This window comes from Trachypithecus francoisi, unplaced genomic scaffold, assembly GCF_009764315.1.
Source record: "Trachypithecus francoisi isolate TF-2019V2 unplaced genomic scaffold, Tfra_2.0 Lachesis_group17, whole genome shotgun sequence".
Lineage (NCBI taxonomy): Eukaryota > Metazoa > Chordata > Mammalia > Primates > Cercopithecidae > Trachypithecus > Trachypithecus francoisi.
In genome coordinates, this window is record NW_022681462.1 from 80,445,339 (window position 1) to 80,468,713 (window position 23,375).

At 39.9% G+C, this 23,375-nt stretch overlaps 1 protein-coding gene across 3 annotated transcripts in view; it reads left to right on the forward strand.

Moving 5' to 3' along the window:
* RBKS (ribokinase) overlaps positions 1 to 23,375 on the forward strand; it is a 109,521-nt gene that overhangs the window by 25,346 nt on the left and 60,800 nt on the right. For 2 of the 3 annotated variants that reach the window (XM_033176183.1, XM_033176184.1), the window contains exons 2-5: positions 7,234 to 7,366; positions 17,966 to 18,029; positions 18,958 to 19,020; positions 22,809 to 22,973. In XM_033176183.1, coding sequence (XP_033032074.1) covers positions 7,234 to 7,366; positions 17,966 to 18,029; positions 18,958 to 19,020; positions 22,809 to 22,973 — 425 coding nt within the window. The remainder of the gene's footprint in view (positions 1 to 7,233; positions 7,367 to 17,965; positions 18,030 to 18,957; positions 19,021 to 22,808; positions 22,974 to 23,375) is intronic. The other variant, XM_033176185.1, reaches the window with a different exon arrangement.

The window sequence follows — 23,375 nt, forward strand, 5'->3', positions numbered from 1 at the left end:
GACTATAGGCGCCCGCCACCATGCTTGGCTAATTTTTTGTATTTTTAGTAGAAATGAGGTTTCACCATGTTAGCCAGAATGGTCTTGATCTCCTGACCTCATGATCCACCCGCCTTGGCCTCCCAAAGTGCTGGGATTACAGGCATGAGCCAGTGCGCCCAGCCTGAAGAATATTTAAATGGCAAACAAGCCTTGGAAGTTAAAGACCTGTGGAGAGATTCAGAGACTTCTCCCCAAGATCATTTGTTTTCATGCTAGGGGTTGTAAACCTAGAGACCCTCCCCTTCTCCCCCTGAGATGTTTTGTTTACAAAGCAAAGGTCAGTAGGTCATGTGCAGGTGATGCAAGCTGCTTCTTCCCCCACCCCAGAGGGGAGAAGGAGCAGCAGCTGTGTGTGAAATGTCCTACATAGGCTCCAAAATTCATTACTGGGGAGTTATTCTTATCATGTAACCTTGTGGGGGACTGTAGAACTAAAGTATAAGTATTTAAATGCTGTCTCTGATTCAAAAACCTGGTGGTTTTTGTTTTTTTGTTTGTTTTTGTCAGAATGAATAAGTCAATACTTAAAAATTATATCAAGAAGGGAGTGTCTCCTGTAAGGTGGTCTGGGAAGTCCTCTCTAAAGAGGTAACATTTGAGCAGAGATGTGAATGAAGTCAGCCCTGTAAGACTGTAACATGGGAGAATACCATAATGTACTAATCTTTATTGTCTCTCTCATTGCCTGGTACCACACTTTTTCACACATACGTACATTTTAAATAGGGGTCAAGGATATGACACTCTGAAAGACTGGTCACTTCTGCTAGAGTGTTGTTTGTCCACTGTACAAATTCCAGAGTAGCTGCATCTTCAGACAAAATGACATTTTTGTCGCAGACATTTTAGCTAGGAAAAGATAAGAGTTTCATGCCTGTAATCTCAGTGCTTTGGGAGGCCAAGGCGGGAGGATTGCTTGAGACCAGGAGTTCAAGAGTAGCGTGGGCAACACCCCATTTCTACAAAAAAAAAAAAAATTAGTTGGGCATGGTTGTGTGCCCCTGTAGTCCCAGCTAATCAGAAGGCCAAGGAAGGAGGATCGCTTGAGCCCAAGAGTTCGAGGTTACAGTGAGCTGTGATTATACCACTGCACTCTAGCCTGGGCAACAGAGCAAGAACCTGTCTCTTAAATAAAAAGATATGGGTTAGAAATCAAGATCAGTTAAAAACTGTATAAAGCATAATTTATGTTTTGTTACCTTAAATAAATAACATATATGTCTCCAAATGAAGGGTTAGGGAACATAGAATGAATTTTTAGTTGGGAATTTTTTTTTACGGAGGTAGAAATAGATGTCACTAACTTGATTTTGAAATTACTCTCAGCCTTTTAAATGTGGCATATACAAATGCCGAGAAGAACAGATATGGTTGAAGAATACAGGCAGTAAGAATAATAAATTAGTGTAATGAATTTTAATTGGGTAATAACTAACAGTACAATCTCCTGTTATAGAGGCTTCTGTTGTCAGAAGCTTGCAGCCAAAAGGAGAAAAGATCAATGCAAAAGCCAAAAAGCAACGCATTTGGTGTCTTTTGGCTGAAGCCAATATTAGTGTGACCTCTTTGGTTGAAAGACTTCTCATCCCGGTATAACCGGGTCATTCCTTCCTTTGGTTTGAATAATCTCTGAGAATCTGTAAAAACCACATCATTGTCAAGAAGTTAAAAGCAATTGATAAGTTGTTCTGGTAACACCTGTCAGTGAATTAACTCAGAGCACAAAACCCAGGCATTTAAGGAGTTGACAAGTATTATTAAACCTGTTTTGCAAGAGAAGAAGCTGGTTCAAAGAGGGAAAAGCTGTCAAAAGTAATACAATCAGTAAGTGGCTCAGGCCTCCTGCCTGGCACACCCAGGCTCTAACCACGTGGCCTCTCATGGCAGGGAAGACTAGGGCCATGTATGAACATTTATCACTGTTCCTTTCAATCCAACCTACAGACAATTGTGGCGTTTTAAAAGCTATGTATTTGTTTTAAATTCAAATATATTTCTTAGGCATGGTTTTCTCTGTTCAGGTTTTCTCCCTCATTCAGAAATTTACACTATTTTTACCTTTAAATGGTAGTAACAACGTATTTCTACTAATACTGTTTCCTTTTCTTTTTAATTTGAGCAATTTAATTTTTCTGTCTTTGACACTCTGTTAAACCTCTTTTTTTAAAATTAGAACAAATCATAGTAATGCTTTATCCCAGGAGACACTGCTTTGTGCAGATGCTTTCTTGAACCTGAGCATAATTCCATGATTTCAATAAGGAAGAAAGATAGGAAAGTCTAATTCAAAGTAAATTAGGATTTATAATTCAGAAATGCTTCTGCCTGTTTGTAACTAACTTTCTAGTTGCTCTCTCCACTCTTCAGTTTATTTACTTTAAAAAAAATTAAATCAGCCATAAACTGTCTTAGTCTGGGTTTAACAGAAACTGGAGCATAAGACAAGAGGCTTAAGTGCACGTACTCGATTAGCACCATAACCCAGGAGTCAAGAGCAGGGGACAGGGAAGAAGGAAGAGCGTATACAAAGGTATTTGACATTTGCAAGTTGACCACTGGCTGCTTAGTCCTTCAGGACAGTCTGAAGAGACCGAAGCCCAGGGGTGGGATGACAGCAGCATTCAGTAAGGCTCTGTTAGGTGACACCTGCAAGAAGCCAGCTAGTGCTGACGAAGAACTGGTGGCTAGCAAATGAGGCAGAGGCCACATGAATCTGAAGTAGTGACAAGTGGTATCGTATAATATGCTGAAATATTCTTGTCGTATGTGTTTATGTACATGAGAATATAAAGTAAAACATGAACTTTTAGTCCCCACCTTTCTTTGTGAATACCTGTCATTTAACTTTTCACTTTTTATGCATGTACATATCATGGGAGAACATATACATATGTCTTTTTCCTTTTATTTTTTTTATTGTTTTTTTTTTTTATTGTTTTTTGAGACAGAGTCTTGCTCAGTCGCCCAGGCTGGAGTGCGGTGGCGCGATCTCGGCTCACTGCAAGCTCCGCCTCCCGGGTTCACGCCATTCTCCTGCCTCAGCCTCCCGAGTAGCGGGGACTACAGGCGCCTGCCACTATGCCTGGCTAGTTTTTTGTATTTTTAGTAGAGACAGGGTTTCACCGTGTTAGCCAGGCTGGTCTCAATCTCCTGACCTCATGATTAGCCCGTCTCGGCCTCCCAAAGTGCTGGGATTACAGGTGTGAGCCACCGCGCCCGGCCATCTTTTTCCTTTTAAAAAACATAAATCAGCCAGGCACGGTGGCTCACACATGCAATCCCTACACTTTGGGAGGCCAAGGCAGGAGGATCGCATGAGCCCAAAAGTTTGAGACAAGCCTGGGCAACATGGCAAAACCCCATCCTACAAAAAAATACAAAAAATTAGCCGGAGGTGGTGGTGTGCACCTGTGGTCCCAGCTGTCTAGGAGGCTGAGTTGGGAGGATCATCTGAGCCCAGGAAGTTGAGGCTGCAGTGAGCCATTTTTGTATTGCACTCCAGCCTCAGCAACAGAGCAGACTCTGTCTCAAAAAAAAAAAAAAAAATCAGGCCAGGCGCCATGGGTCAGGCCTGTAATCCCAGCTCTTTGGGAGGCTGAAGCAGGTGGATCAGGAGTTCAAGACCAGCCTGGCCAATATGGTGAAACCCCATCTCTACTAAAAATACAAAAAATATTAGCTGGGCGTAGTGGTGCGTGCCTGTAATTTCAGCTACTCGAGAGGCCGAGGCAGGGGAATCGTTTGAACCCAGGAGGCAGAGGTTACAATGAGCCCAGATAACACCACTGCACTCGAGCCTGGGAGACAGAGTGAGACTCCACCTCAAAAAAAAAAAAAAAAAAAGAAACGTACTAATCTCCTTATTCCGTGACATATTTTCTTCACTCATGTATTACTTGCATCAGGGTTAGGTTTAATGCCATTGTCAACAAGTTGATTTTGCCTTGGAGGTACATCAGGACACAATGATTAACATTTGTTGAATTAGTGCATGAATGAAGGAATATATCACTTCTAGTTACAGTTCTTGCTTATGGAAGAGGAATGCTGCTGATACTGGGAATGCAATGGGCAAGATCTGGTAAAATATGAAGTTGTCATTGTCAGACAGTTGCCCAGTCATCCCTGCCAGTCTCCCCCTGCTTCCCTAATCAACACCTCCACATCCTCATTTCAGGACAGGAATAGATGCTATATTGGGGAGACACAGAAAAGAGACAGAGGGAGGCTGGGTACTGTGGCTCATGCCTGTAACCACAGCACTTTGGGAGGGTAAGGCAGGTAGATCACTTGAGGCCAGAAGTTCGAGACCAGCCTGGCCAACATGGTGAAACCCCCTCTCTACCCAAAATACAAAAATTAGCCTTGCCTGATGGCGCATCCCTGTAATCCCAGCTACTCGCGAGGCTGAGGCAGGAGAATCACTTGAACCGAGGAGGTGGAGGTTGCAGTGAGCCGAGATTGTGCCACTGTACTCCAGCCTTGGTGACAGAGAGAGACTCCGTTTGAAAAAAAAAAAAAAAGAAGAGAGAGAGGGAGGGACAAAGGGAGAGTCTTACAAAAATCTGTTCAATTAGCAAATATCTGTTGACCTCTTGTCAAGTGACAGACACGTTGCATAAAATGGAGAACATGACATACTTGGTCCCTGTCCTCATACAGGGAAAGTCTACAGTTGAGGGAAGAAAGACAAGAGTAGGGGAAGGATGCAGAAGAAAAAGAGGAGAAATTAGCAAAATTCCAAAAGAGTGAAGAATTTCAGTGATCACTGAATTAATACAGTGCTTGTGTTAATAGAAGTTGTTTAGAAATGAGTTTAAGGCCGGGCGCAGTGGCTCAAGCCTGTAATCCCAGCACTTTGGGAGGCCGAGACGGGCAGATCACAAGGTCAGGAGATCGAGACCATCCTGGCTAACATGGTGAAACCCCGTCTCTACTAAAAAATACAAAAAACTAGCCGGGCGAGGTGGCGGGCGCCTGTAGTCCCAGCTACTCGGGAGGCTGAGGCAGGAGAATGGCGTAAACCCGGGAGGCGGAGCTTGCAGTGAGCTGAGATCCGGCCACTGCACTCCAGCCTCGGCGACAGAGCGAGACTCCGTCTCAAAAAAAAAAAAAAAAAAAAAGAAATGAGTTTAAATCCCAGCCATCTGCTCCCACATCAAACACACCTACTGTACCCATGATTTTGCCCTTCCCCCACATACGTATGCATCCCAGTAATCATCTGGTGATTTTTAAATGAATTCTCACAGTCAATAATAAAAATTACACTTGATTCAAACCAGTGAATTGTAACCCAGATCTAAGTATAAATATAGTGGAAATCGTAAGTTTCTTTAGTGACAGTCTTACTAATCAAGTTATTTGGCCTGTTTTTAGCCACATGGGATATTTTTTCTTTTTAAGGTTGCTATGAGTGTTGTTTGTAGCAGCATCAGTAAGCCAAGAATTCACATAGTTACTCAATCACACAGATTACTCATCATTGCCTGTTCATAACAGAATCCTAAAATGTTTAAGATTTCTAATGCAAATCAAAATCTCATCATCACTTGTCATTGCTAAATTAAATGACAGGATAATAACATTACATTAAAACCATTTTTCTCTTGATTGAGTACCTTTTTCAGAAGTGAACCTGCTAAATGTATATTTTTTTCATCAGTACTATAAATGCATTTAGAATCCAAGATAAAAATAGACTTTAAAGGGGAGGAGTGGGATGTTTTCAAATTATTGATGAGGCTCTTTTGAATCTCAACCATATTTGACAGTGTACTGCAAGGGAATGGAGTAGTTCAGCTCAATTTATTGACACTTTTAGAGCTATATAAGGAGGTTAACAGGTTGAGCTTGGTCTTTATTGAAACAATTGTGTGTTCTTAGCATCAGTTATAAGTCATCCCCTTGCAAACTGGCTGCTAGGGACCTATAGGAATTGGCATTGCTTTGTTCTAATATAAGATACTGGCTTCAGGTAGATCACAATCTATGTGAGAAATTAATATAGATTTCTAACCTGTAAAAGCAGCATAGGTTCTCAGTGGCCTTACTATTGTGAACTTACCTCTTTACCTTTCTTTCCTATCTAAAGCTAATTAACCTTTTATGGTCACACCTACCCTCTTTTTATCTCTCCCTCTGGCCCTTGGCCCACTTCTTTGTGGCCAACTAGCCAATATTCATGCCACCTGCGCCCATCGTCTTCACTTGCCCTGGAACTCCCCAGAACGCCTCTTTCATTTTAAAGTCAATCATTTCCTTCCATCCTTCAAATATTTTATTTCCTCATACCTTCCATCTTTAATAATATGAAATATAAAAATCATACCCTGGATCAAACCTTTTATTATTTTTGCCTCACTTAATAGTATCATCATTAGGCAATAATAGCATTATGGTAAAAATTCTTACCTCTTGGAGAAACTGATGAAGGTATTGACTCAAACAAGATTGGCTATGAGATGATAATTATTAAATTATTAAATCTGGATGATAGGTGAATGAGGGTAAGGGAAGTCAATATGCTGCTTTCTCTACTTTTATAGGTTTGAAATCTTCCATAATAAAAATTTAAAAATAACTTAGCTCTTTAGGGTTCCTTTTTTAAAATAGATGCTCTTTTTGAGTGAGTGCATGAAATGATGCGGTATGCAGGATGGCCTAAGACTAAAACCTGATCCTGCTGTCTGAACACCCCACTGTTACTCTACCGCTTAGTAAACAAAAAAGATTCTTTAGTACCTGGAATTGTAACTTCCCTCTCTCCTTAGGTCCTGTACTTGATTATCAGAATCCTGATACACTTCCTGTTTCTTGTTAAAGTAACCAAATAAATCCATATAGAAATATACATTCATTTCATCTCATTTATTAAATCCCACTGTGAATAAAGTTCTGTGCTGGCATTAGGAAAGGGAATATGAAGGAAAGGTGTTCATGAATAAACCTGATGCAGTAGTGGGCTCTAGGAGACAGAGAGGAATTCTGTCAAAGAGACTCATTCTTGATAATGATGCAAACTACTAAATGTCATCCTAAAGGAAGAGACAATCTTCCTTGCTTCTGCTCGTAATTCTAAGTGTTAAGACTGTTTAGAGCTCTACCATATAACCTTCCCTCTCTTCTAAAGAACTTAAATTGATTACAGTTACCATATGCCTTTTTTCTTCTCTTTTTAAATTACAATAGTCTTACTTCTCGTTTGCCAAAAACTGGAGAAACCATCCATGGACATAAGTTTTTTATTGGCTTTGGAGGGAAAGGTGCCAACCAGTGTGTCCAAGCTGCTCGACTTGGAGCAACGACGTCCATGGTGTGCAAGGTAAGTATAAAGTATAGTGGAGAGGATTCTAGAGGTAAGAATATGGTTTTAAGACTGGAGTTCATTGTTTTTATTTTTTTCAACCATTTTAAAGTGAACAATTCAGCGGCTTATAAAACGTAGAGTGGCATTTAATACATTCAACCACCACTTCTATCTTGTTGCAGATCATTACTGTCATTCCAAAACAAAATCCCTTACCCCTTAAGCAGTTCCTCCTCATTCTGTCTTCCCTTTAAGGCCCTGGCAACCACCAGTCTTCATTCTGTCTCTATGGATTTATCTGTTCTGGACATTTCATATAAATGGAATATATATTATGTGACATTTTGTACCTGGCTTCTTTCACTTAGCATACTGTTTTTGAGGTACAACATTGTAGCATATATCAGTATTTCCTTCTTTTTTATGGTTGAGTAATATTCCATTGTATGGATATACCACAATTTTTTTGTTCATCAATGAATGGATTGATGGATGCTTGGGCTGTTTCCACCTTTTGACTCTTATGAATAGCATTGCTACCAACATGCATATACGTCTACTTGAGTACCTGCTTTCAGTTCTTATGGAAGTTTATTGTTTTTAAGGATCTAAATAAGAGAGAGTAGTCTCCCTTGTCCTGTGTATTAATGTCTACCTCATTACATCCTCTGGGAAGTAGCAGTTCTCAAATAACTTAATGCTGCATTCCCTGAATGTAATGAGTTTATAACTGGGGTGTGAGAAGTGAGGGAAATTAGCCTACTCCAGTGGGTTTCTGTCATCCAGCTTCTAAACAACAGCATGAGTCATCCTGTTTTTAACAGGTTTCACTGCAGCAACACAGCTTTTGGAAACTTCGTGTAATAACTGGTGATTTACTCATCTCTATAAGTCATTTTCTTCTAATGCTGTATCTTAGATCTGAAAAGAATCTTGGCCTTAATGAACTGCACATAACTGATCTTTTGGCATTGTTTTGTTTTCATGTATGTAGAAATATGATATTGTAACATCCAGTATTCCTATTTTTATCCATGCTACTGAAATAATTTGAAAATAAATTAAGTGGGCTGCCAAAAGTTTACATTTTTCATTTTTCATGAAATTTTAAGGTGCTAGCATTATAGCATTATATGTATAACAGGAAAGGTAGATGATTGTGTTTGTTTGATTTTTAGGGAAAGCCAGGCTGGGTCTGCACATTATTAAAGGGCAAGAAAAATACAAGGAACTTAAAAAAATGAGCTTCCTCCTATGAACTATATAGATTTTACCAAAAATTCTCAAAATGTCATTTTTCATTGCAGTCAGCACTTTTCTCTCCACAGGAGTTTTAAATGATGTATAAACTATACAATTATCACTTCATCTGCTAGTGAACTGTAATTTTATTTCTAACCTATGATTAACATAATTTTCACATGGCTATTGGGTCAAAAACATCACGTGAAGCATAAGATTCAAAGTAAGAAACCCTCTTTCGCTAAGATTGAGCTCTTGATAGATTTAAAATATCATTGTAATTAATCAGCAACTAATTATGTCCCAGGAATTATGGGGCTGTGAGAGGGGGCTGATTAAAAACTTAGGCCTGACCCATCTCTTACCTGATTAGCTGTGGAAGGTTTAGAGAGTGATCAGATGGTGCTGACTTAATTAAGAGGACCTGGGAACTGGAAAGAGGATGATACAATTTCCTGTGTAGGAAAACCTGGACGTAGAATTGGCGTTGGAAGCTATGTACCCAAAATGGCTTCCTGAAAGAGGGGAGTTCCTAGAGCTGGAGATGTTAAAGGAGAGATTAGAGAACCCCTCCCTCTTGGAAGCTTTATAGAAGCTATTTATGTAGCCATTAAAGTCAAGATTGGATGTCCCCTGGGATCTCTTCCAATCCTAAGATTATGAAATTGATTTTATTTTAGGTCTGTTGAATTTGAGGCAAAGAAAGAAATGACAAAGAGAAATATTTGAATTATTGAACTGAACTTGGGAAATGAATCCTAAAACCATATGAGTGGATGGGAAAGGAATAGAAGCAGGGGTCTATATTTTGGGAAATATTCCAGTTAGGAGATTGATTAAAGCAAAAGTACTATTTGTGTATGACGGTTTATGTTAGCATCTGTACAATTTTGAAAGTTCTGTATATCTACCATGCCCCTGATTTAGTCATCTAATGTTTAGCACCACAGTGGATTTTAGCCTGTGTCTGCATAGCAGAGGATCAAAAAACATGACTGCAGCTACAACCTATCCAGGGTAACTTTGGCTAGATAACCCGGGACCTTTAGACATGGAATTATTTAAAAGTTTAAGCAAATTGCACAATATTCTTAGACTTCTTAAAAAGAAAATAATATATTTTTATAATAGAAGTTATTATCTGTCCATTAATCATATTTTATCCATTGTGAAATACATTTTTATTAAGCAAATTAGTCAAACTTGCTTTATAGCAGTTTTTTTAAAAATGACAAGTTCTGAGTAGAAACCAAAACCATGAAATTTATCAAGATAAAAATGAACAGATGGAGGAAAAGAAAAACAGGTAAAAATTTTCTATGGCTTTCTCAGCAAGATTTATTTACCTCTTACTACCTATAACAAACCAAACTTCAAGCTCTTTCGAAGTAAGACTGATGGCCCAAACAAACTTCTTATATTGAGCTAGAGAGAAATATTTGTTAAGATATTGTGACAAAGAATATTAAACGAGTTACCTCAATATTTATACAGTGATACATGTATAATGAAACATTTCAAGTACTTAAAAGTTATTTAGTCAGTTTTTAACTGAGTCATGGACCAAAGCTACAGTCTAGTGATAAATGGAGATGGTATTTTCAGATTTAAAATCCCAGCAGATACTGTATAATATGAAAGTCTTCCAGGGCAAAGAGCCTATTAGGACATCTTTCTTAAGACTTCATCTGAGTTAAGTGTTTCCTGCTCCATTCCATCGAAGCCAAATGTTAAGAGGAGGAAGTTATTCCTAAACATCAAAAATTGGCAGTTCAGGCCGGGCGCGGTGGCTCAAGCCTGTAATCCCAGCACTTTGGGAGGCCGAGACGGGTGGATCACGAGGTCAGGAGATCGAGACCATCCTGGCTAACACGGTGAAACCCCGTCTCTACTGAAAAAATACAAAAAAAAAAAAACTAGCCGGGCGTGGTGGCAGGCGCCTGTAGTCCCAGCTACTCGGGAGGCTGAGGCAGGAGAATGGCATAAACCCGGGAGGCGGAGCTTGCAGTGAGCTGAGATCCGGCCACTGCACTCCAGCCCGGGCAACAGAGCGAGACTCCATCTCACAAAAACAAAACAAAACAAAACAAAACAAAATTGGCAGTTCAGGAGAGGACCATGGTCAAGTAAGGAACTCAAGATGCAGTGGCCCAATATGAGCACAGAAACCATGAGTAGGTATGAACCCAAATGACCCAGGTCAGGAATCAGCAAACTGGAAACACCTTCAAGAAATTACCCTGTCTTACTTCCTTCAAATATGAGACTATCAAACTAATACAGGTAGCTATCTGTTCTCCCCTCAGAACCATCAAGCATGAAGTTTTGTGACAGAGGTGATACTGATGCAGGTTGCCCTGGTGGGCTTAGCCAGGGAGGGTTCTTGGCTTTACCCAGGCAAGAATTTAAGAGTGAGCCAAGGATAAATAAAAGCAACTTTGATTGAACCAGTGCTACACGGCTAACCCATAGGCTGGGTGCCCAGAGGATAGCGTATGGACTGTTAGCAACTATATTTACATGTACTTTAAATTATATGCTAATTAAGAGGTGAGTTATGCAGAAGGGGAATTTTCAGAACTATATAAGGTAACTTCTGGGCCATTGCCATGGCATTTGTAAACTATCCTGGGTCCAGTGGGAGCATCTTGTGCTAATGAGCAGTGAGAGCAACTAGAGGTCACTTTCCTCCGTTTCAGCCAACTTCTTCATTGCACCATGTTTTGACCAGATCCTGCTTCCACCAGCAGGGTCCAACCGGAAAGTAAGACCTGCTGGCCTCCTAACTCAGTATATTAAGGCGGTGTTGTTCAAAGTCCAGTCCTCAGGCTGGTGCCAGGCTGCATGCAGATTGTCACTGGTCCAAACAGTACAGGAATTGAGAGTAAGTAGTTAGGATCATTTATAGCAATTTGACAGAATAACTTTATAGCTGTTGAATATAATAGTAATAATAAATTAGGCCTTGTAGTTTGTATGACTCTTTTTTGTTTTCATCTCCTTATTATTGTATTTTATAAAATAGTCCACAATGGGTTGAAAGCAAGAAAAGGAAAACAAGGCCAATGTTTCTCCATGGATAGCTTGAAAAGCAGTGCATTAGAGTATCCATCACCTTAACTAAAAAGTACCTTCTGTGCTAGATTACTGTGGGAGAATCGTCTGATCATGCATTGAGATTTTCATTTTCAGAGATCAAAAATTAGTCACCAGGTCTCCAGGTAATATATAATGAGGTGAAATCTGTCCTTTCCTGAACTCTGTTGAAAGACAGCTAGCTAAAAGTAGTTGGCTATGTTGATTGGAATGCTCAGCCATGTGTTCAAACAAATGATCCTATAACCAAGCAAATAATATACACCTTATATAAGAAGAAATGGTAGAAATGAGAGAAAATAACTGGATTATCTCAAACCTATCACCACTCTCATATAATCAGGCCTAATAATGGTGATTGTAGCATTAACTTTGTGTATTAAAGGTCTTCATTTTTTTCTGAGACAGGATCTCACTGTGTTGCCCAGGCTAGAGTGCAGTGGTGCAATCTGGGCTCACTGCAGCCTCAACCTCCCCAGGCTCAGGTGATCCTCCCGCCTCAGCCTCCCAAGTAGCTGTAAGTACAGGCACATGCCACCATATCCAGCTAATTTTTGTATTTTTTGTAGAGACAAGGTTTCACCATGTTGCCCAGGCTGGTCTCAAACTCCTGAGCTCAAGCAGTCAGCCTGCCTTGGCCTCCCAAAGTGCTGGGATTATAGGTGTGCACCACCATGCCCAAAGGCCATTTTTCAGCCTAGGTAACTACAGGTTACCTAGGCTGTGGTATTATGGTGTAGTCACAACTCACTGCAGCCTCAAACTCCTGGGCTCAAGCGATCCTCCCACCTCAGCCTCCAGAGTAGCTGAGGCTACAGGCATGCAGCACCACACCCGGCTAATTTTTTAATTTTTTGTAGAGATGGGGTCTTGCTGTGTTGCTGAGGCTGGTCTCGAACTCCTGTCCTTAAGCAGTCCTACCACCTCAGCCTCCCAAAATGCTAGGATTGCAGCATAAACCACCATGCCTAGCCTAAACGCCATTATTAAGGTAAACACCCCTTTATCTAGGATTTAAACAACCAGCGAGCTTAAATAACTGAGATTCTATAGATTCTTCTTATGTATTTTGTTATAAGGCCGCAAATGACAAGTTGTAAGTTAATTTGAAGGATTTATTCAAAAAAGTAACAGCTGGGTTTTGTATGACAACAAACGCAACTTAGTCTCCTCAACCAGCTGTTCATTATAACCCTCAGGCACTGAAAAGTCACAAAATGTCTTCAGTTGCAAAGATTAAATTATATTCATCTTAGTTTTAGTGTTAAACCTATTTTCTGTATTCTAATGCTTTGAAATTGGTAACCTGTTTTAATATATGTGATAGCTTCTTGAGCAGAATATTCAATTTCATGTGGCCTTGGATAGGATATTTTGATCTATGTTTTATTCACCCCAAATGTATGTTGAAGAGTAGAATTACTAGATGGTTTCTGCCATTTGAGGATTCCAAGCAACCTAAACAAGCATTCCTCAATCATTTTGCAAAATAGAAGTTATGGTGCTGACTGAAGCTGCCCTCCTTAGCTTCAGGTCATAGTTCTGGACTCTGGAAGCCCTGCCAAAGCTCTCCTTCGGTGCAGAAGGAGCCCTCCCAGTGATAAGAGTGAAAGAAGCATCTCAACACCTTTAGCTGAAGAAATGCTCTTGTTCGTCATATACCCAGCCCTTTTGCTTTCCATGACCCTTGCTGCATTGTCAAATACAGAAGCCACTAGCCACTTATGGATATTTAGATTTAAATGTAATCAAAGTTAAAAACTGAATTCCTCAGTCACACAGTCTGTATTTTGAGTGTCTGTACTGGGCAGAACAAATAGAAAACCTTTTCTGTATTGAATAGCACAGATATAGAACATTTCATCATTGCAGCAAGTTCTGTCGGATGGCACTACTCTACAATATTCAGGGCAGATCTGAGCCTGGGATTTCCAAAGAGCGTGTTGAGTTCTGAGAGTTCCCTTTTGGCTTATGTGCAAGCGCTTGTCCATAGTTGCTCTTGACCTGGCTTCCTTCATGTGGAACAAGCTCACACAGACAGGCTATTTCAGACTATGCGGGTTTCCAAGAATCTTTCTGCCCAAAAGTATTTCACTGCTATAGCCAAAAGAGTGTGAGAGTGCCTTCAAGGAGGCTGTTGAAAATAAAACCTTGTATGGAACCATTCTAGAATAGTTTGGGTGCTTGTAGTCATTTTCCTTCAAGAATGGAACATGACAGCCGGGCGTGGTGGCTAATGCCTGTAATCCCAACACTTTAGGAGGCTGAGACAGGAAGATCACCTGAGGTCAGGAGTTCAAGACCACCCTGGCTAACATGGTGAAACCTCATTTCTACTAAAAATACAAAAATTAGCCGGGTGTGATGGTGCACACCTGTAATCCCAGCTACTCAGGAAGCTGAGGCAGAAGAACCACTTGAACCCAAGAGGCAGAGGTTACAGTGAGCCACGATTGCACCATTGCACTCCAGCTTGGGCAACAAGAGCGAAACTCCATCTCAAAAAAAAAAAAAGAATGGAACATGACTACAAGATGGGTCCAAGGGAAATGAACAGAAGGGCAACTGATGTGATCAAATCCTAAAGAGTCTCCAGTAAGCTTTTAAGAAGGCTAGACTAACAAATATGAAATTGCCAACAATATAAGATGATATTGAACTATGGGCTTGATTAGGAATGTCATAGGAGGTCTGGAGATGAGAGGATTAACAAGGGCCAGAGTAGGGAAGGTAGACCTTAAGTTGATACTTGAAAAACAGGTGAGGTTTGATTTGGTGGAGGAGAGGGCAAAGGACTTCTAAGTTCTCAGAAATGATGGTAAGGATGCAGACAGGTTTCTTTCTATTGATATATCCAGAAAGGAACAATTTTCTGTGGAAGAATGGAACACACCAGGAGTGACTGAAGCCTGGATTGAGACGTAGTCCACTGAAGTAGTGCTCACTGGCAGGACAGAAAAACAGAAGTTCAGTTCAGAAGTATAGTTCAGAGGTCGCAAGCCTAAAGACCTACAGGAGCCAAGCAGGTAACAGAAATTGCAGTAGGCTAGATACAGACTGTGATGAAGTCAAGAGTCTATGCCCACTTTAAGGCACTCACCTCTCAGTTCCAGGTGGTTTGCCTTGCAGGAATGTGGACGCAGTGTTACTAGAACCTCTGAATTTTCAGAACCTCCTGGACATCTGTCTGTTTTTGTGAAGTCTTCTAATATTTAAGTATTGAGAACTGATTAAAATTAAAATTAAAAACAAAATTAAAATAAATTAAAATTAAAACAAAAATAGCAGGGCATTTATAGCAAAACCTGCACACAGATATCTATAGCAGCTTTATTCATAATTTCCCAAACTTTGAAGACATCCTTCAGTAGATAAATGGATAAATAAACTCTGGTACATCCAGATGCTGGAATATTATTTGGCTTTAAAAAGAAATTAGCTATCAAGGCACAAAAAGACACAGAGGAACTTTAGTTGCATATTACTAAGTAAAAGAAGGCAGTCTGAAAAGGCTACATACTGTGTAATTACAACTGTATGATATTCTGGAAAAGGCAAAACTACGGAGACAATGAAAAGATTAGTGTTTGCCAGAGGCTAGTGGGGAGAGAGAGATGAACACACAGAGCCCAGAGGATTTTTAGGGTAGTGAAACTATTGTGTATAGTACTATAATGGTGGATATATGACATTTTACATTTGTAAAAGCCTATAGAATATTCAACACCAAGAGCGAACCCTAATGTAAACTATGGAGTTTGAGTGATAATGATATGTCATCTAGGTTTATCAGTTGTAACAAACATACACTTAGTTGCAGGATGTTAGTAGTGGGGGATACTAGTTGCAGGAAGAGACAAAGTATATGGGAACTCTATGCTTTCTACTCACTTATGCTGAGAACTTAAAACTAGTTTTTAAAATAAAGTCTATTTTGGTCGGGCGCAGTGGCTCACACCTGTAATCCCAGCACTTTGGGAGGCCGAGGCGGGCGGATCACAAGGTCAGATCGAGACCATCCTGGCTAACATGGTGAAACCCCATCCCTACTAAAAAGAATACAAAAAATTAGCCGGGTGTGGTGGCAGGTGCCTGTAGTCTCAGCTACTCGGGAGGCTGAGGCAAGAGAATGGCGTGAACCCTGGAGGTGGAGCTGGCAGTGAGCTGAGATTGTGCCACTGCACTCCAGCCTGGGCGACAGAGAGAGACTCCATCTCAAAAATAAAATAAAATAAATAAAAAATAAAGTCTGCTTTTTAGAAAACAGTAGTAGGACAAATGAAACATATCTAGGAGTCAGATTCAACTTTCAACCCACCAATTTACAGCCTCTGCTGTAGATTCAACCGTAGAGTTCAAGCCAAGATAGCAGTCAGACAAATGGTTAGCATTGGAGAGGTATGGGAGAAGATAACAGGGGTGTCCTGACTAGCACAGTGATTACAGAAACGGACAGTAGGGAGATGTCAATAAAATGCCAGCAGTTGGTATCAAAGGCCTTGCAATCACAGTTTTCTGGCTTTGAGCCACAGACCTAAAGCTCTGGCCCCTGCAGATGGCTGGCCAGGCAGAGAAGAGTACCTGTTCTGAAAGAGCTGGAGGGCTAACCAGATGAAGAGGATACACACTCGTGCTGACAGAAGCAGGGAGCGATCCAGTCACCAAAGTGGACCACAAAGCAAGAATGTGGTCACAGGGCCCAGGCACAAACACAGCAACTTAAATTATAGTTCAGTGGTTCAGGGTGACACTAGGCACTGGACTAACTAGCTTTTTCTTTTCCTTTTTTTTTTTTTTTTTTTTTGAGACGGAGTCTCACTCTGTCGCCCAGGCTGGAGTGCAATGGTGCAATCTCAGCTTACTGCAACCTCTGCCTCCTGGCTTTAAGCACTTCTACCTCAGCCTCCCAAGTAGCTGGGACTACAGGCATGCACCACCACACCCAGCTGATTTTTGTATTTTTAGTAGAGACGGGGTTTTACCATGTTGACCAGGCTGGCCTCGAACTCCTGACCTCAGGTGATCTGTCTGCCTTGACCACCCAAAGTGTTGGGATTATAGGCGTGAGCCACTGCGCCCAGCCTGAAGCTAATCAGGACTTTGTTAGTAACAGACAATAGACACTCAATTCAAAATAGCTTAAGCAAACAAATAAAAATAAATAAATTTTTTAAAAAGAATGTATTGCTTCATGTAACTGAAAAGCCCTGCGGTAGAGCTGGCTTCAGATGACTTAGGGGTCCATTAGGCTATTAGGAGTCTGTGTCTGTTTGTGTCTGTCACCTTCCTGCTTTCTGTTATGTTTCTCTATTTTCTTTCTAGCTGTTTCCACATGGTGAGCCCCAGTGACTACAAGCTTACATTCTCTTATAGCCAGCAATCTTACTGGGAAGAAAACTTGTCTTCCCTGGTAGCTTCAATAAAAGTCCCAGGATTGAGTCTTTTTGGACTGGTTTAAGTCACATGCCCATTCATGAACCCATCACTGTGACCAGGGTGGTGGAACACACCTTTTTTTTTTTTTTTTTTTGAGACAGAGTCTCACTCTGTCGTCCAGGCTGTAGTGCAGTGGCGTGACCTCGGCTCACTGCATCCTCCGCCTCCAGGTTCAAGCAGTTCTCCTGCTTCAGCCTCCCGAGTAGCTGGGACTACAAGGAACATGCTTTTTAATCAGGCCTGGGTCCCTTGGCCAACCTAATCTTGTTGTCTATAGAATGGGACAGAAATGGGTGTCCAAAGGAAAAACTGAAATACTTTTAACAGAATAGATGCTAGGATGCAAAAACAGAATTCCATTATACCAAGTTACTCAAGTTAGCTAGGGCCTTTAAAATTTCCTTTTCTTTGCCTCCACATGTCAGTGTCAAGGGAGAAGATAAAAAGATTCTGGAACATCAGGTAAGTCATGACAAAGATGCCCATACTTACCATGAAGTACAAACAGCTGAGATTGTTCATAAATATTAAGGATTGATGATGGTAGACAACTCCATCTCAGTGGGAATTATCACATGAACAGCTCAAAATGAGAATGACTTAATGAGTGGCGTTCATTAAATACTTCACATTTTAAGTAGGATATAAGTGAAACATTATTATATAACAATTCTTTGGGCTGCAATCAAGTCTAGCATCTTATATTAAGAAGATTAATTAGCTAATGTTTGTAAAGTACTGTGCAGATATGCCCTTTTAAAATGCTAAGCATTCTAAAAACTGCATTGTAGCATTTTACTAACTATAAAAGATCTAATATTCATTATTTCTTTGGTACAGGTTGGCAAAGATTCTTTTGGCAATGATTATATAGAAAACTTAAAACAGAATGATATTTCTACAGGTAAAATTCCCATCTTTTTTAAAGTTAGTGTTTATAGCCTTTTTGTGTGATTTTGTTATGAGAAAAATTGAATCTAGAAGAGAATTATTAGACCTTCCCCTGGTGGCCAGAGAATTTTTATGCACAGCTTTGTCCATTCTTGCTTGAATGTCTTTTGGTTTATTCTTCCATGTACATTCCTCCAGATGGGAATAAAATGATAAGAGATTACAAACCTTCATCTCATGGATATGTGACAAATGACAAAGAGAAAAAGGTACTGCATTCACAAAAGGTGTTTTAAGAACGTTACAGCTGGCAACAATCATTAGAAGCCATAGAGACTGAAACCATTATTTCACAGAAGAGAAAACCAAAGGCCAGAGATGTTCTGTGATTTTTCCAAGAGCACACAGTTGGTTGGAGCCAGAGCCAGGACTAGAATAAAGATCTTCTGACTCCAGTTCAAGGCTCTTTGCTGCTACCAAAGGCTGCCTGGTCAGCATTTCTGTTTATATGCTAGACCTTGATTCTTGGTGAACTAACAAGCTTATGAGAATGAAAATAATCAAACAAGTTCATTTTATAGGTCTGACCTTTACTTTTTATCTCAACTCTGACATTCCTTTCAATGAAGAACATAAGTGTGTTGGTCTAGAAAAATGCATTTGTATACAATTATGAATAATTGGGGGTACTTGAAAGTCGGAGCAGTTTGGTGGGTTGTTACTAATGCAGAGAAAAGGTGCAACTAAATATAAAGCTGTCTGTTTTTCTTGTTGTATAGATGATGGGTATAAATTAGCACTAATTACTTATTTTTTTAATCATTCCAGATGGTTAAAGGTTAAAAAGTTTTCCCAAGGATTAGTGTTGTACTGAAATTGTTAAAATAAATTATACATGCTAGTCTGTATACATGTGATTGTAATTTTCTTTTTTCTTTCAGAATTTACATATCAGACTAAAGATGCTGCTACAGGAACTGCTTCTATAATTGTCAATAATGAAGGTAAGTGTTTTGCATATTGGAGTGTCATTTCATAAGACAGTGTATTTCCAGAGTTAGATCAGAAGCATCATCAATTTTTACCATAATCCTATGGACCTCTTACTATAGCCACCACTCAAGGCCTAAAGCATAGTTTTTCCAATCCAAATGTAAATGTGTTTCCCTTTATTTATACTTCTCACGTTGATTGTTTAGATCAATTTTCAGATGATTTTCAAAATTGTCTCTCCAATATATATGAAGTTGCCTCAAAATAATATGTATATGCTGTAATGTCCCCATTACCCTTCAGGTGAACTTATAATTGACATTTGTCTCTAAAAGCAGTCAAGCATTCATCTGTCATTTTAGTTACACTAGGTAAATAAATGTAAATAGGTGCAAAGAAAAGTTTGATGAGTCATATTTATAGAATATGTTCTGAGCAAATGGCAGCAACTAATTACATCCAACTTATCGTTTGTGTTCAATTTTGTCTGTTCTTTCAACAGCAATCAAATCGCAAAAGTCTATATATACAACTAAGTCTGCCACAAGGCTTTACCATAGCTGATACATGTATCTTTTAAAATAGTAATTGGGCCTGGCACAGTGGCTCACACCTGTAATGCCAATGCTTTGAGAAGCTAAAGTGGAAGGATCACTTGAGGCCAGGAGTTCAAGGCTGCAGTGAGCCACAGTCCCACCACTGCACTTCAGCCTGCATGACAGAGTGAGACCCTGACTCTAAATAGATAAATGAATGAGTGAATGAATAAATGAATGAATGAATTAAAACAGTGGCTGAGCGTGGTGGCTCACGCCTATAATCTCAGCACTTTGGGAGGCCAAGGCGGGTGGATCATTTGAGGTCAGGAGTTCAAGACCAGCCTGACCAACATGGTGAAACCCTGTTTCTACTAAAAATGCAAAAACAATTAGCCGGACCTGGTGGCACATGCCTGTAATCTCAGTACTCAGGAGACTGAGGCAGGAGAATCACTTGAACTCACGAGGCGGAGGTTGCAGTGGGCCAAGATCTGGTGACTATACTCCAGCCTGGGCGACAGAGCAAGACTCTGTCTCAAAAAAAAAAAAAAAAATAGTAACAACCTTCAAGTCAGGTTTTCATAATTTCTGCCAACTGTTTTAATTATAAAAACACCTACATAAGATTTTTAAAAATCAGAATCAATATTCAGAAGGACCAAGCGTTTCGTGGGGCACCTAGGACAGAGCCTCATGTGTTGTGGACAGTGTGCATTTTATTAAATTAGGATTTGTCACAATGTGTCTTTTATTTATGATGCAGCTTTGCAGGATCATTTCTCACAGAAAATACAGTATTTTTAACTCAACTTTAGTGATTCCAAGTTGCAATAATAATGATACGTTTCACCTAAAGGTAGTAGATAAAAGTTTTCATTCTAACTATAGAAAGCCTGTGTTCATTTAAGCTACCTTTTAAGTAATTATTCCTGCCAACAGCAGCTCATTCCTTGTCTTAAACCTATTTTGTTGTTGTTGTTGTTCTAGGAATATCCTCAAGTTCTCTTTCTTATTTATGAACAAAATCTGCATTTTCCATACAAAGATATAATGTAATAGTGTGTGTCAAGTGCCTATTTGGTAGACCTTGCCTGGTTTACAGTGTACAGTAATGCCCTCAAAAGTATAGGTGGTAATAGAAGAATTCAGACAAATACACAGAGATGGGGCAATCAGCTCCCTTAAACGAAGGAGTGAGTTTGCAAGTTTAGTCTTGACAAGTTAAATTTGAGGCATGAACAAGCTAGCCATATGGCATTGTCCATCAGACAGCTATAGTCTTGGGCTTGTTGCTCAGCAGCTAAGGCCAGGCCAAAAATTTGGATCTGGGAGACAGCAACATGGAAGTAGCAGTTGACTCCAACAGAGAAAATGAGGTCACTGAAGAAAATGAAGGAGAGATGCTGTCTTTCAGCAAGTGGGTACTTTGAATTTTTCCGGGACTGAGGTTAGGTTTATGCTGAACCATCCACACTTTATTAAGTCTTCCTCGTGGCCAACAAACACATCTGTGGTAAGATGATAGGATAGAATTTGTTCTCTGTTGAGAGGTGATTTTAGGTCATGTCTATACAAGATCAGCACGAGCAGCCTGGAGCACAGAAAATGCCTGCTACAACTCATTCCTCCAGATCAGTGTTGTCCAATAAAAATAAAATGCAAGCCACATGTGGAATTTTAAATTGTCTAGTAGCCACATTTTAAAAAGTAAAAAGGAACAGGTAAATTTAACTTAGGCAATATATTTAACCCAATATGTCCAAAATATTATCATTACAGTGTGTAATCAAAAATTTGTCTTGGCTGGGCGCAGTGGCTCATGCCTGTAATCGCAGCACTTTGGGAGGCCAAGGCAGGTGGATCACCTGAGGTCAGGAGTTCAAGACTAACCTGGCCAACATAGTGAAACCCCATCTCTACTAAAAATGCAAAAAAAAATTAGCCAGGCATGGTGGCACACCCCTGCAATACCAGCTACTTAGGAGGCTTAGGTGGGAGGGTTGATTGAAGAACCCAGGAGGTGGAGGCTGCAGTGAGCCGAGATCGCACGACTGCACTCCAGCCTGGGCAACAGAGCGAGACCCGAAAATTTATCTTTTTTTTTTTTTTAATTTTTAAAATGGTAAGAATGAATGGATATTTTACCTTATTTCCTTATTTCCTTTGTACTATCTTTGAAATCCACTTGTATTTTACTTGAAGCACACCTGAGTGGACTATCCACATTTCTTTTTTCTTTTTTTTTTTTTTTTTTTTGTTGAGACAGAGTCTCACTCACTCTTGCCCAGGCTGAAATACAGTGACGTGACCTCAGGTCTCCCAGGTTCAAGCGATTCTCACACCTCAGGCTCCCGAGTAGCTGGGACTGCAGGCACATACCACCACGCCCAGCTAATTTTTGTAATTTTAGTAGAGATGGGTTTTCACCATTTGACCAGGCTGGTCTTGAACTCCTGACCTCAAGTGATCTGCCCACCTCGGCCTCCCAAAGTGCTAGAAATTATAGGTATGAGCCACTATGCCCAGCCAGGACTAGCCACATTTCAAATGTTCAATGGCCATGTGGGGCTTGTGCTCATGACTACCATATTGGACAGCATAGCTCTTAAGGGTTCACCTTACAGATGAAATGCACCACCATTCAGGTGGGATTAGAGACAGCAGGTCCAAGTAATAAGAATATATCAGAATCCTTAGTTCTGTTTCTGTTTGATCCATTATAGTGTAAGCCAGGTATCCCTCTCTCTTCTATATCTGATACAATTTTCTATCTGTTAGATATTTAAAATGTGTTTTGATTGACAGCATCACTTTTTAGAATACCATAGGGTACACATGAACTACTTGCCTACTACAGTGTCATACAAGTTTATTCCTATTTATATTCGTCTCTATGGCATCTGTCGTTTAGGATTCAGAACCTTTACCACATACATACACCAGCTATTTTCTATAGAAGAAATGTTTAAAGTATGTTATATGTCATTTCTCAACTAATATTCTTTATATATAAGAATATTGGGAAAATCTTCTTAAGATTTTGCTTAAGGTGATCAGAATAATGTGAATCTTACAGAGATATTACAAAAGATACATTTGGAACTCAAAATTCAAGCTGAATAACCTAGAAATGTTAAAATTAATACTTACAACACATTTTGTATAATGACTTTACAAGGGTGATTGTATTCATGACACTGCAGAATATCATTGCTTGGCTTTGTTTAGTTTTAATATAAATAGGCGGAATTTCTTTATAGGCCAGAATATCATTGTCATAGTGGCTGGAGCAAATTTACTTTTGAATACGGAGGACCTGAGGGCAGCAGCCAATGTCATTAGTAGAGCCAAAGTCGTGGTCTGCCAGCTCGAAATAACTCCAGCAACTTCTTTGGAAGCCCTAACAATGGCCCGCAGGAGTGGAGGTAATTATACATATTTGTCATTGTTTCTATAAAAGCTTTTATCGCCATCTTAATTAAAGTTAGCCATCTTAATTTTAAGTTAAGCAAAGCAATACTCTTTCTGTAGTAAAATATTGTTTCTTCCATCTGTGAGATTCACAGTCTTGTGGTTCTTGATAATGTTAGAGAACCTTACAAACGGTTAAAAAAAACATGAGTAGCATTTCCAAGATCCCTCCATATAAATCTTCAATGTAGTTGGCAGAAATGGTACAAGTAGAATTAGAATTCTTGTAATCCCAGCTACTTAGGAGGCTGAGGTAGAAGAATCGCTTGAACCCGGGAGGTGGAGGTTACAGTGAGCTGAGATCGCACTGCTGCACTCCAGCCTAGGTGACAAGAGCGAGACTCCATCGCAAAAAA